At 38.9% G+C, this 12,729-nt stretch overlaps 1 protein-coding gene across 2 annotated transcripts; it reads right to left on the reverse strand.

Moving 5' to 3' along the window:
- Positions 1–9,599: 9,599 nt before the first annotated feature.
- LOC149820139 (plasma membrane-associated cation-binding protein 1-like) lies at positions 9,600–11,565 on the reverse strand. Of its 2 annotated transcripts, none has more exons than XM_089982158.1 (5): positions 11,444–11,565; positions 11,130–11,299; positions 10,744–10,833; positions 10,484–10,568; positions 9,600–10,151 (listed from the first exon to the last, which is right to left on the reverse strand). In XM_089982158.1, exons 2-5 carry the CDS (start codon positions 11,235–11,237, stop codon positions 9,877–9,879), a joined length of 558 nt encoding a protein of 185 aa, XP_089838284.1. In that variant the 5' UTR covers positions 11,238–11,299; positions 11,444–11,565; the 3' UTR covers positions 9,600–9,876. The 2 variants fall into 2 exon arrangements, with proteins under 2 accessions (XP_089838284.1, XP_089838285.1); XM_089982159.1 differs by having other exon boundaries at positions 11,130–11,295; positions 11,444–11,512.
- Positions 11,566–12,729: the final 1,164 nt, after the last annotated feature.

The raw sequence follows: 12,729 nt of genomic DNA on the forward strand, positions 1-12,729 counted from the left end.
GGTTCAAACTAGGGAGGGCAGTGGACTTGGGAAAAACAGGACCCTACCCCGCCTCGCCCCATTTGGATTGGGGATGGAGGACATGAAACGGGGAATGAACTCGGGATGAAGGTTAAAATCAAAACCCGTGTGGGGATGAACTTACTCTTGCCCCCGCCCCGCCTAACTTGGTCCTTGACCTCTGTTAAAAAAATTACTATTATACTCTTATATATATTATAAAATCATACACACATTATATATATATATATAACCTTAACATAAAACCCTTTCTCAAATCTCTCATCTCCCCTTCCTTTAACAAGTCGTGTGAGCTCCAATTTTTCTCCTCTCCTTCTTATCTTTCTTCTAATGGTGGAAGGCGGCATCAGAGAAAGGACCGGGGGAAATGGGGTCCCACCCTGCCTTGCCCCGTTTGGACCAGGTTAAAATCAAAACTCGTGCAGGGATGAAGGGCAAAATTTTGAGATGGGACGGGGGTGGAAACCTTGTGCCCTGCCCTGCCCCGGTCCACTGCCATCCCTAGTTCAAACCCCAATAGTATGTTGAATAATAATTGGTGGGGTCTACCGAACCCAACTTGCCTTTAAAAAAAATATTATCCACTAATAGAGGTAATGATTGGCCACTTTATTTTTCCTTTTATTTTTCATAGCAGAGCTAGGGGAATTAATGCCCCCTTCCTTCTATATCGGTTACACAACCACCTATCTACTAGTGGGTATCAAGCTAGCAACATTCCATTTCATGGTGACATGCACTAACTGCAAACAGTGTTACGGTCTAGAATCGGTCTCAATTGATTTTGATGTTTTGATTTCTTGCTCCAAGGGAGTGCGGTGTAGCAAGCCTTTGACTTTGAATGTTAGTATTTGATTCATTTATTTTTAAAGAAATGGGTCGGGTCTATATGGATCAAGGTTCAACAATTGTCCTTGACCAAATTCAGCTAGAGCTCTAGACTCTAGAAGAGATCCACATCCAGCCAACCAAGCATCCATAACCAAATTTGGGATGTCAATGGGTCGGGTTTGGTTCGAACCTAAGTGGAACTAGACCTGGCTCTGATTTTTGGGTATGGTATCGGGTCCAGACTCGGATCTAATTGAACCCACCATAAGAGAAACCATACCCAAACCCAATAAGAACTACACGAACCAAACCTGAGCCATACCCAATAAAATAATATTTTTTTTTATTTTTACATTGAAAAGTTGTGGGTCTTAATCGGAACTCAGGCCGGGCTCAGGTATAGTATAAAATTTCATAAACTATACCTGGCTCCATGTATTAATCGTACCTTCAGGTTCGAACTTAGGTCTTAATCAGGTCTTCTTATTTATCACCATACTTGGACCCTGTAGGGTTTGCTACAGTTCGGGTTCAGTTCGACCTGTTGACACCCCTAATCCAATTGTCATCCAAGATCTAGTGTTGAGATGGACAACCCAATCACTGTAGGACCCACACATATTGATATGACAATTTAGGTAGCGAGCCAGAAGTGGCCATACTTAAGACAAGTGTGAGTTTTTTGGAATTAAGATGGCATCTTCAGCACATGACACGTACCAACACCAGAACGAAGGAAAGCAAGCCAGCCGAGCTCACAAGAGGGTGGGGGAGGGGGTCGTCTCCCCCTCTCTAAAAGCATCTCCCTTTTTCTTGGAAGGAGAAAATGGGTAGAGTCCAATTGTGCTTATTTAATTATTTTTATGATTTTAAGAAATCAGGCTTAATAAAAAGTTTTGTCAAGAAAAGACTCTAGACTTCTCTTTCTAGTTTAGTTCTTGTTGTAACTTAAGGTTTTTTTTGACAACGAGAGGGTGTTTTAGTTTTATAGGTTAGTTTTATTTTAAGAATTAGAATTGAGTTTTATCTCAAACCCCAAATCTATAAATAGAAGTTTGAAAATCTCCTTATGAGCATGAAATTGATGAAATAAAGTTTGCACCTTCTGAGTCTCTCTCTCTGGCTTCTCTTCTTCTCTCTCTCCCACCTCTCTCACATTTCTCTCTCTTATCTTTGTGATTCAAGTGAGTCCAGGCCTTCCTAGGTTGGTCGTTCATCCTTTCCAAAGATTTACTGAAAGATAAAAATTATGCAATAAACCTTACTCTACTACTTTGTTAAAATCCTAGCCCACCCATCACCCTCAGAAATGGTCAAGGTCAAAAAAATTATAACTCCCTAGTTCTTAAGAGTTTAAGCCTAAATTTTGGTTTGCGAATTAGTATATATATGTTGGACAACTACTGACCAAATTTCATGATTTTTGGTGTCTCATATTATGATATACAAATTCTAAAATAAAATATATTAACCCTAAGGCTAGGTAAGCCTGAACCGGTTAGACCTGACCAATTTCCATTGCGATCCTTTAAACTCGTGCAAGCCTAGCCAATAGATGTAAAACTTTGACCACAAACTCTCAGGATATCCTATTTCCAGACCAAGCTAAAACCTAACCGAAGCCTATTCGTATAATACCCAATTGGCTTCTAAAAGTATATAAACATCATGTAGTATGGTTATTTTAAGGGGATGACCATGAAAATTAGTGACCTCAGTCATCTTTCTATCTTGTGGAACATCGATCTGTCATGCATGAAGTTTAATATGTATATGTTGAAGTGAAACCCATCCACGAATGAGATGGATGCAATAATTGATATGGGTAATCAAGTTGATGTTGCAATCAAAGACCATCTAGCCGAAGAAATAAGCCCACAAGCTCTTGACAAACTAAGACGTCTCAAGGAAGCTACTTGTCATGTACGGTGGTTTATCCGACATACATGCTTGGGAACATGAACTATCCATATCTAGACTCCACGAAGATATAATTTGCCTAAGGGAAGCATGAAAAAATTATAAAGAAATCTGTTTCAAGGGAAGCCTGCCCTGTTGAGAGATTCATCAAAGAGCCCCATGCTCTGTGTTAGAGGAACAAACTGACAATCAGGCGAGCGAGGAGAAGGAACTCACACCTAAGGTGAAGGACCAACGTGTTCGTCATGAAAGGAAAGACTGTTGCCAATTGGTCGCAGCCAACCCTGTGTTGTTGTTGCGTCCCCACAATCACCCAAAGATGTAAGCTGACGACAAATATGAGCCCAGGTGCATGCTATCCTCAACTATGCACCGCGAACAAACACAACTCGTCCTAAAGTATACAAATGCAACTTCATATTAGGGTTGCAAGTGAGTGAGGGTGACACTTGTAATTGTGATGCGGCTGTAGCTCCAAAACTTACGAAACCACCTCGACATGAGGCACATTTAGGGGAGGTGTACCCTTGTGTTGAATCGAGCATCAAAGGGATTACTCAACCGCAAGTGCAACACTACTACACTCATTGTGTTAGCAATGCACACTTCATCATTTGTGCACCGTGGTCATCTGTAGTTGCACTTCAGATCAACAAAATTCTGATGGTGAGGCTCACGTCCATCGTTGTGGATCATGGTTGGGGCTGCCTGCTTTGACTGACGAAGAACCAACACAACAACTCTCAATGGATGTTGGCTTAACAATAGTCCCACTCGCTTATCTGCAACGTCTCACAAACCCCGCTTCAGTGAAAATCTTTGCTGACACCTTTGGCATGCAAACGGAGGTTCTGTCCCAGGCCCAAAGCTGAGCATCTACAAAGGGACACCAGGGAGCATCCCCTTTTAAATGCTAAAGTCAGTGGGAGCCCTGCCCTACAAATCCATCATCTTCTACAATTGGTACACTCGGTGGCAGTGATCCCTTGGGTAGGTGTTCAGGAGTGGCAAGCTGAATTTTTTGCATGTGCATGAAGCTGCACTTATGTCACCTTCGATGCAACATAACCAAGTCCCAAACTCTTTCATGTAGACCCAACTCATCTTGAGAGTTAGGAAGCAATTATGAATCAGTGAAAGAGCAACCACAGAGTCACCACAATGCTTGAGGTTGATTAGAACCTCGTATTTTTGTCTGGAAGAGATCAACATCATGTGTGTCACTTGCTTGAGAAAGTTTCTATTATCATCTTGGAGCTTTACCCTTGCAGATCCGGAGTCGGCATACAATCCAAGCACATTATAAGTGGTACTAAGAACTATTATGGAATATGATGTGCAATTGATTTTAATTTTTCACAACTTTTGTTGGCAAAACAATAAGGCAGAAAATCAAGTTGCAACAGAACAATTTTAACAATGTAAATGTGCAAATGAAGATCGTTGATCTTGGTAGAGGTGCAAATCTGTTGAGCTTTGGTCTCCTCCACTTTGAGTAAAAAGTGGTGTGGAGTGTGGTGGTATGCTATAGTCCAAAATTGACCTCAATTGATTTTAGTGTTCTTTTAATTTTATTTAGATTTGATGTTTTGATTTCTTGCTTCAAAAGAGCGGGCCTTTAAGTTTGGGTGTTAGTATTTGATTCATTTATTTTTAAAGACCTAGGTTAGGTATGTACGGATCAAGGTTAGACAGTTGTCTCTGACCCAAATTCAGCTAAAACTTCAGATTCAAATCTTGACAATGATCCAGCTTCAAATAATATCCAAGATCCAGTGCTGAAGTGAATAACCCAGTCAATCCGTGACCCATGCATATAACAACTTAGATGGCAGGTCAGGAATGTGCCCTACTTAAGACAATTGTCAGCTTACTATAGAGTTTCTCGAATTAAGATATCATCTCCAACACATGACATGCGTCAACACCAAAATGAAGGAGAGGAAGCCAGCGAGACCCACAAGAGGGGGAGGGGGTTCCCCTTTCTCTGGAAGCATCTTCCTCCTTTCAGGAACAAGATAATGTGTAAAGTCTAATTATGTTTATTTAATTATTTTTTATGATTTTAAAAAATTATGCTTAATAAAGAGTCATGTAAGTAAAAGACTCTAAACTTCTCTTTCTAGTTTAGTTCTTGTTATCACTTAAGATTTTTTTGGTAACCAAATGATGTTTTGGTTTTATGGGTTAGTTTTGTTTTAAGAATTAGAATTGGTCATGACCTCAAATCTATAAGTAGAGGTCTGTAACTCCCATGAAATTGATGAAATAAAGTTTGCACCTTCTGAGTCTCTCTCTCTCTTTATCTCACCTTTCTCACAATTCTCTCTTCTCCCTATGATTCACGTAAGGCCATGCCTTATTAGGCTGGTCGTTCATCCCTTTCAAAGATCCTAAGCTCTTTCTGTGTCGAACGCGTGCAGTGTTTTTTTCCCGACATTTTGGCTGGAGTTTTATCATTGTGGATGGTGTGTCTGTGCCCCCATAATGTATGAGATACCATCCTAACATTCCTCGGAACTATAAATATATTCTAGACCCTGATCTCAATATTAGCCAAACCCTTACCTATTTTCTGGATCTCAAAAACAATTATAAACAAATTGAGATCATAGGCAGTCTGATTGGACACTTTAAGTGTGCTTCTGGACCTCATCACTCGCCATCTAACGTTGAGTCCCACAGCTGGCAGGCTGTGTCCCAAGAACGTGTGGGAACCCGTTTTATCAAATAGAGCATGCAAAATCCATATATGAGGACAGATTCAATCAAAACAGCTATCAACCACAGATGAGTATAAACGAGACCTATTTTGGCTAACTAAGCCTTGGTCCATGATGAGAGAGGATCAGGTGTAATGTGATTGTATACTTTTAGTGTGCTGCTTCACTTGATCACCCACCATTCCTGGGATACAGCTTGCCAACTGTGGGACAACATTAGATGGCCAGTGATGAGGTGCAGCAGCAGATTTAAAGTGTATTGCCCATGATCTCAACTTGTTTATAATTCTGTTCAAAAGACTTCCCAAGAAATGAAAATTAGCTAAGTTTTTTTGCTTTTTAGCTGTACACATCAAAGAATGCCGTGCACATACACTAGAACATTTTGGATGTTGGAGCCGCTTCAAGGCAGTGGCTTGGGGCCTTTAAACGTAGACAAACTTGTGTGCACACAATAGCTCCATCCTTGAAGTGAGTTGTAAGGGACAGTGATGGTTGGGCAATTTGATTTTTTAAGCTTACCTTGTGGGTGTAAGCAGTAGGCCACCATTTATATTAAATTATTCATCACAAATTTGTTGCTCCTACTATCTTCCAAAACTCTAGATTATCTCTCTAAATGTCACAATTTCAAGTCTTGCGTGTAAGAAACAAACACACCCATGTGATTGATAACCTCACAGTGGGCCTTCAAACATCCTCCAATAATTTGTGTATAACTTCCACCATCATCAAGTTGTCGATTTCCCATGAGATATATATATATATATATATATATATATATATATATATATATATATATATATATATATATATATATATATATATATATATAGAGAGAGAGAGAGAGAGAGAGAGAGAGAGAGAGAGAGAGAGCTTTATTTGGTCAATCAATTTAGGCTACTTTTGAAAGTGCTAAAATTATAAAGTTATTTGATTTGATTTTGTTTTTTTATGATAATCAAGTGGGAAAATAACCCCGTGATATTTGAACCCCAGACCCCTTTGTTAATATAGCTCAATCTAACCATCCAGCTATCTCATTGGATCTCAAGTGATTTGGATATTTATATCATAAGGAAAGGCATGAGAATTATGACTACAAAAAATTAGGCTACAATTTCTCTGAACCAGATCCCGGTCTTGCTTATGTGACACAGGCCAAGCATTCATTCATGTGATTGGCCGCCCGTGTCAGATAGGCAGGCACTTAACCAACCAGAACACCTTCAGCCCAATCAGGGAGAACTACATAATGGCTGCCTCTATGGGCCCCAGGATCTGCTCCTGCATTAAAAGGGACGAACATACAAGTCTTTGCCCTCGAACACTAGACCACGCCTCTTGCATCTCTGCTCTAATTTCTCCTTTCCAGGTAGAGAAGTTTTACATATGCACACCAACGGCGGCTCCGCTTGTCTGGTAGGAGCAGTTAGTGCACGCCACCTTGTGTTGGGACGTTGCAAGTTCGAACAGCCAATGGTATGGTTGTATAATTGGTAGGGATCTGCCTAACCCCAGCTTTCTCTGTCGAAAAAAAAAAGAGAGTTTTACATACACAGCTGGGGAAATCATACAAAAATAAAAAATATGATTCCATTTTTTATTTAGGATAACATCATAAGATTCTATTTAGTTTCATATTTCTTACAGAAATGCTTTCAAAATTTCTCCAATTCCATGCGTGGTGTACATGTCGGATTGAATTGTTTCAGCTTAAAAAGCTGGGTTTTTTTTTTTTTGAAAGGCAAGCCTGGGTTAGGCAGACCCCCACCAGTTTCACAACATACCATTAGGTTTTGAACTTGCAACGTTCCAACACTGCACTAACAACTCCTACCAAACAAGCGCAGCCCCCCGTTGTAAAAAAACTGGCATTTGACTGTATATTTTGGCGCATTGTGGACTGTAAGGTTTTGAATTTGTTAAAGAAATTTTTTTATACATAAACTTGTTTTTTACTAAATAAACTATGTCCATCAAATTTATAAGGGTTGATTAACAAAACATTCAAAAAAAAAGTTTATACAATCGCTTAGTGTGTTAGATGGTATGATACTAATGATAGCAATTATATATACAGAACCAACCCCCAACTATATATATATATATATATATATATATATATATATATAGAGAGAGAGAGAGAGAGAGAGTACATGTTCATGGACTTGGGTGGATTTCGTATGATGAGACACTTTCAATGTTTTTTTCACAGTTCTGTTTCTGCAGCTCTGTTCAACATGGTTTATTGGCTAATAATCGATACTTGGATTGTGTTGTTTTATGAAAAATATGGTCTTTTGAGCCTACAATAACTATGAAAATTTTGAGACATCGATTGTCAAAGTTTAAAAAACCCAACTTAGTTATTAAGACCATCTAAGAGTTGGTTCCTATAAAATCAAGCATGTTGATCATTTGTATAATTAAATTAAAAGAAATGCCTCTCAAAATCTCCATGAATAGGTAACTGCTCTCAAGTTATTATGACCATGCATAGTGAAACCAAGCTTTTATATATATATATATATATATATATATATATATATATATATATATATATATATATATATATATATATATATATATAAAGTGGTAGTTGCGCAACCTGGGTTGCAGCTACCTTTGGGATCACGCTGACGGTCAACGCAAAAAAAAAAATGCATAAATGCCCTTTTTTTCTAAGAGTCAATAACTGCTGCTAAAAAGTTTTTTTTTTCGTTTTAATGCTGTTTTCAACATTTTTTGAGGGAGAAAACACTGAGCGTTATCACTCCCGTGATGGTTGCTCAACATTGTTCCACTCGTGGTTGCACTCCTATAGATTGCGGACCTACACCCCACTCTATATATAGGAAAAATGAAATATATATGTTTGCCAATCAAATATATTGGATGGTATGAATTGAGATTTTTCATTGGGTTTTTGTAAATTTAAACGTGGAGATGAATTTGGCATGGTCCATTTGCCAGAAATCAACTGTCCGATCATCATAATGGGATCAAGAAATATGATTTTTCATGCTTAAATATTTACAAAAATTCCAAACCATTGATTAACAACCCTTAAAAGATCTTTTTTATACATCTTAATCGAATGATCCAAGAGTTTATTTCTATAAAACCGAGCTTCTAAAAAAAATGGCAAATCGCTAAATCGAGTAGTGATTTACGAAAATCGCGTAGCGAAAAAAATGATAAATCGCTAAATCGAGTAGCGATTTATGAAAATTACGTAGCAAAAATAAAAATGAAAAATCGCTAAATCGAGTAGCGATTTATGAAAATCATGTAGCAAAAAAAAAACAAAAAAATAAAAAATCGCGAGAAAGGATGTTACGAAAATCTCGAGCAAGAAATTAACAATCGAAGGAAACATATGAGTGCCACAATCAAACAAAACACTTCATTGCTCTTTTTCGAAAGTTACAAGAGGGAAAGAAAAGAAAGAATTTATAAAGGCCCATTTTTTTTTTTTTGCAACCGCGGAGGGGGAACCCCAGACCCCTCTCCTGTAAGGGCAAAAACTCTGAATCAGGCTCCATAACTCATCAAGTTGAACCATTCTATAGTCAGTGTGCAGGTCAGTCAGTACTTGATAGCACAGTGTAGGATCGTCTGTTGGATGTGCATAATGACAGAAAGAGAAGGGAGAGAAAGAGAGGGTTGATGTTCATTGTCTTCTTCAGGGGGGATTCCTTTCTCAGATAATCCTACAGTGCAGGAACTGAGTCTTAAATAACCATCTTCGGAGTACTTAAGTTTTTGCAATCGCTCTTTTTCTAGAATCGTCGTTTTTATGGTACCCATGGAGGAAAGGGTACTATAGTCTTTGCAACCGCATCGGACTCCGACGCTAACTTATGCTAACAAACATGGGAATACGAGTTGCACGTGCTTACATACGTGGCACTCATTGGGAGCCCCGAGCACGCGATGTAGCTAATGGCCGTCTTGGGGGGCGGAGACATATAACCTGCTTCGGGATTGCACTGCTACCACTAGCTCTCTCTCTCTCTCTCTCTATATATATATATATATATATATATATATATATATATATATGGAAAGAAGGTTAAATACAAAACTGCCAAGTTATAATAATCATCGAAACACAGTACTTTTTTATTTGCGTCCAACTTTAAATTAAATTCCAAACCGCAATCAAAATACACATGGGAGAGGACATGCACCTCCATCAAGAACAGAGAACCACTGACAAAACCTTGAAAGAATGGTAAATAGCCTAATAAGATATCAAACAAATAAAACGAGAAAGAACGGATGGACAAACAGTACTATTTGCAGTTATTTTACAGGCATGGAAGAAGGGGATTGAATGACAGAGACAGAGGATGCTCCGCGACCCTCTTTAGCTTCATGGCTTGGCCGTCTCTGCAATGGCTTCCTTCTCAACTACGGCCTCTGCCTCATCAGCAGCATGGGGAGTGGTTTCTTCTTTGATATCCGACTTCTTTGGCTCTTCTGATGAAGGTGGTGGGGGTTGCTCTGCTGCAGGAGGAGCCTCTGCTGGTTTTTCTTCTACTGGAATGAAAGTTGAGACCTTCTCAAACACGTAGAAGATTGTGGTTGAAACGAGAACCGGTCCATACTTTGTCGATGCCTCGGATGCATGCTTTGAGCCAGGAAACTCTGCTCAACATGTTGGTGTACCATAGTCAGTTTTTTTTTAATTTATAACTCGGCACAAAGACCTGGTCACGCTGGCTCAGCCTGCTTTGTATACCTATGGTCGTCGTGCCGGTGGCATAAGGGTATCATAGTCAGTTATTGTTGCTTTTTTTCTTTTCTTTTTAATGGCCAAAGAAACATTTGTTGTTGCTGTTGTTATTAGTATTATGACCAAAATAATGATGATGGAGATGCCTTACATACTTAAGATGATGATGATGATAGAGAGTGAGAATCGATGAACTTGAAGATGTTTAAAAATTCTAGATATCAAGATTACTAAAGTGACACACCGATTTTCACCAACTCCTCGAGGAACTTTTGAACAGCTGCAGAGTGCTTCTTTAGCCCTGTAGTCTTACGCTCCTTAACAATTGTCTGCATACCAAGAGTTACACGGGTCACTAAAACATCTTCATATTCATTCAATCATGTGCCCTAACCTTCGTAAATATATCAATTATAAATAAATAAATATGTATGTATGTATGTATATGTTCTTTTTCGTAGCCCAGTCTCATTTTTTTCATCCAATAAGGACTTGTTCAATTACCTTAACCTCAGTTGATGAGGCTTCATATATTTCTATAACTTTTGGCTGCAAATCACCCTTCTTCTCTTCGAACTCCTTATTGAAATCCTCCTTCACCAATCAAAGTAAAACATGAGAATGCATGGCACGAGAAAAGAGATGGCCATCATCTACTGTTGTGTGTGCTTGTGTGTCAAAAGATTATGGTCATCAAATTTCATATGGAACAAACAAGAACATAAACCGTTTAGTCTAATTAATTTAGAAAAAAACTATGAAAAGCAAATATAGGAAGAGATAATGGGGATACAAGTACATAACCAAATACAAGAAAAAGAAGGGACTCAACTTTGTGGTGATGAACAGATGGTTTACATCAAAGAGAAAAAGTTATTGAAAAAAATCACCTTTGAGTCATCAAAAGACTTGGTGACTTCGGCTGCTGCCTTTTTCTTGCCGGGCTTGTCAAAGTACTTCTTGATCTTGGGGAGAACCTTGTCCTTCCAATAGCTCATCTTTTCTTGCTTCTTATCTCCTCTTTCAACCCCAAAAGACTGTAAGAGATTTTGTGGGCTTTCTACAAAGCAAAGAAAAGATAAAATATGAACAAGGGGATTGAATGAAAGATTAGAGATGAAAGCAATAACACGCACAATTCAAAGAGGAAAGGAAACACAATTCCTCCTCCCCAAAAAGGAAAAAGAAGAAGAAATAAGCATACCACTACTATGAACTGAGAGAGAGAGAGAGAAGGTCCAATCTTCTCAGGCTGTTAGCCAACTGTCTGTCCAGTATTGCTTGGATTGAGGGGCCTGAAATTATAGAATGTACAGCTAAGCAAAGGCCCTAACTTCTATCAATAACTACAAAAATTGCCATTTCCGTGCTTTGTTCAAGCTGATTCCATCTAAGACCTAATAATAAAACAGGCTAGTCCCACGTCGGCCACCTCCATACAGTACTCAAAAAGACCAATTTCTTTCTCTATGCCATCTTATGCAAGAAGTTTTTCTTTTGAAAGACATCTTATGCAAGAAACTTAATTTCGGGTTACAACTCAGAGTTCATGGATTCGCTTCATTTTCCTTCTTAAAACTTACCAAGCTGAAGGAATGTCATGAGTTCAAAACCCACGCATTCACATCCCTTGCCACAAGAACAAGGCACCAGTAAGATCACGAGTGGTGAGTGGGGTGGTTTTATTAAATTATTAAAAAAAAAAAAAATCAGTCTCATGCTCTCAGCATGTAAACCTGGATCCGCTTTCCTGGGGTTTATGTTTTTTTTTTTTTTAAAGGCAATCTGAGGTTAGGCAGACCCCTACCAGTTATTATTCAACGTACCACTTGGGTTTTGAACCTGCAACGTCCTACCACAGGAAGACATGCACTGACAGCTCCTACCAACCATGCAGACCCCCCCGTTGGGATCTATGGTATACCACTATATGGTGAGCCCAATTAGGCCTCGAACTCGTACCCAAGTTGGGATCTAGTGATAGCTTAAATGCATCCCTTATGTGACAGCAATCCATGGGCCCCACTCAAAATGACCTATATGTGATTTTTGGAAGTATTTTTGAAGTGCGATTTTTTTACGTCTCAGAACCTTTTTGAGAGAACAATTTTTCATGTCCAAAATGTTTCACTTAATGCGTGCTTTTTTTTTTTGCCATATTTTAAAAATTATGAAATTTTCGTTTCGTTCGTTTTTAGCTTTTTATTTTCCAAAGTTTTATTCACAAAGGACAGCTCTAAACAAAATTTCGCTAACTTCTTGTGCTGTCATACACTACCAAACTACCAGCACTAGTGTGCCATGGGATTCGAGCTTGGGTGATAGATTGGACTCTGTAACCCTAATTAAGGAGGGATGGACCCTTGTAATTAAAGAGGCAGCCAGGGGCAGATAGGCACTAGACAAAGGCGAGCTGTATCTAGCTCATTCTGGGTGTCTTTTGGCTCGTTGTGGGTCCCACTAGCTGATCACCAAATATGGGCCCCACCT

The sequence above is a fragment of the Nuphar pumila genome, chromosome 12 (assembly GCF_984573655.1).
Source record: "Nuphar pumila chromosome 12, dmNupPumi1.hap1.1, whole genome shotgun sequence".
In the NCBI taxonomy this organism is placed as follows: Eukaryota; Viridiplantae; Streptophyta; class Magnoliopsida; order Nymphaeales; family Nymphaeaceae; genus Nuphar; species Nuphar pumila.

Bases quoted from the DNA above. Each gene is read 5' to 3' on its own strand.
- LOC149820139 (XM_089982158.1), bottom strand. From the start codon at position 11,237: ATGAGCTATTGGAAGGACAAGGTTCTCCCCAAGATCAAGAAGTACTTT. The intron at 10,834-11,129 runs GTGATTTTTTTC...TGATTGGTGAAG, and splicing joins AGTCTTTTGATGACTCAAAG to GAGGATTTCAATAAGGAGTT. The intron at 10,569-10,743 runs GTAATTGAACAA...CTTGGTATGCAG, and splicing joins CCTCATCAACTGAGGTTAAG to ACAATTGTTAAGGAGCGTAA.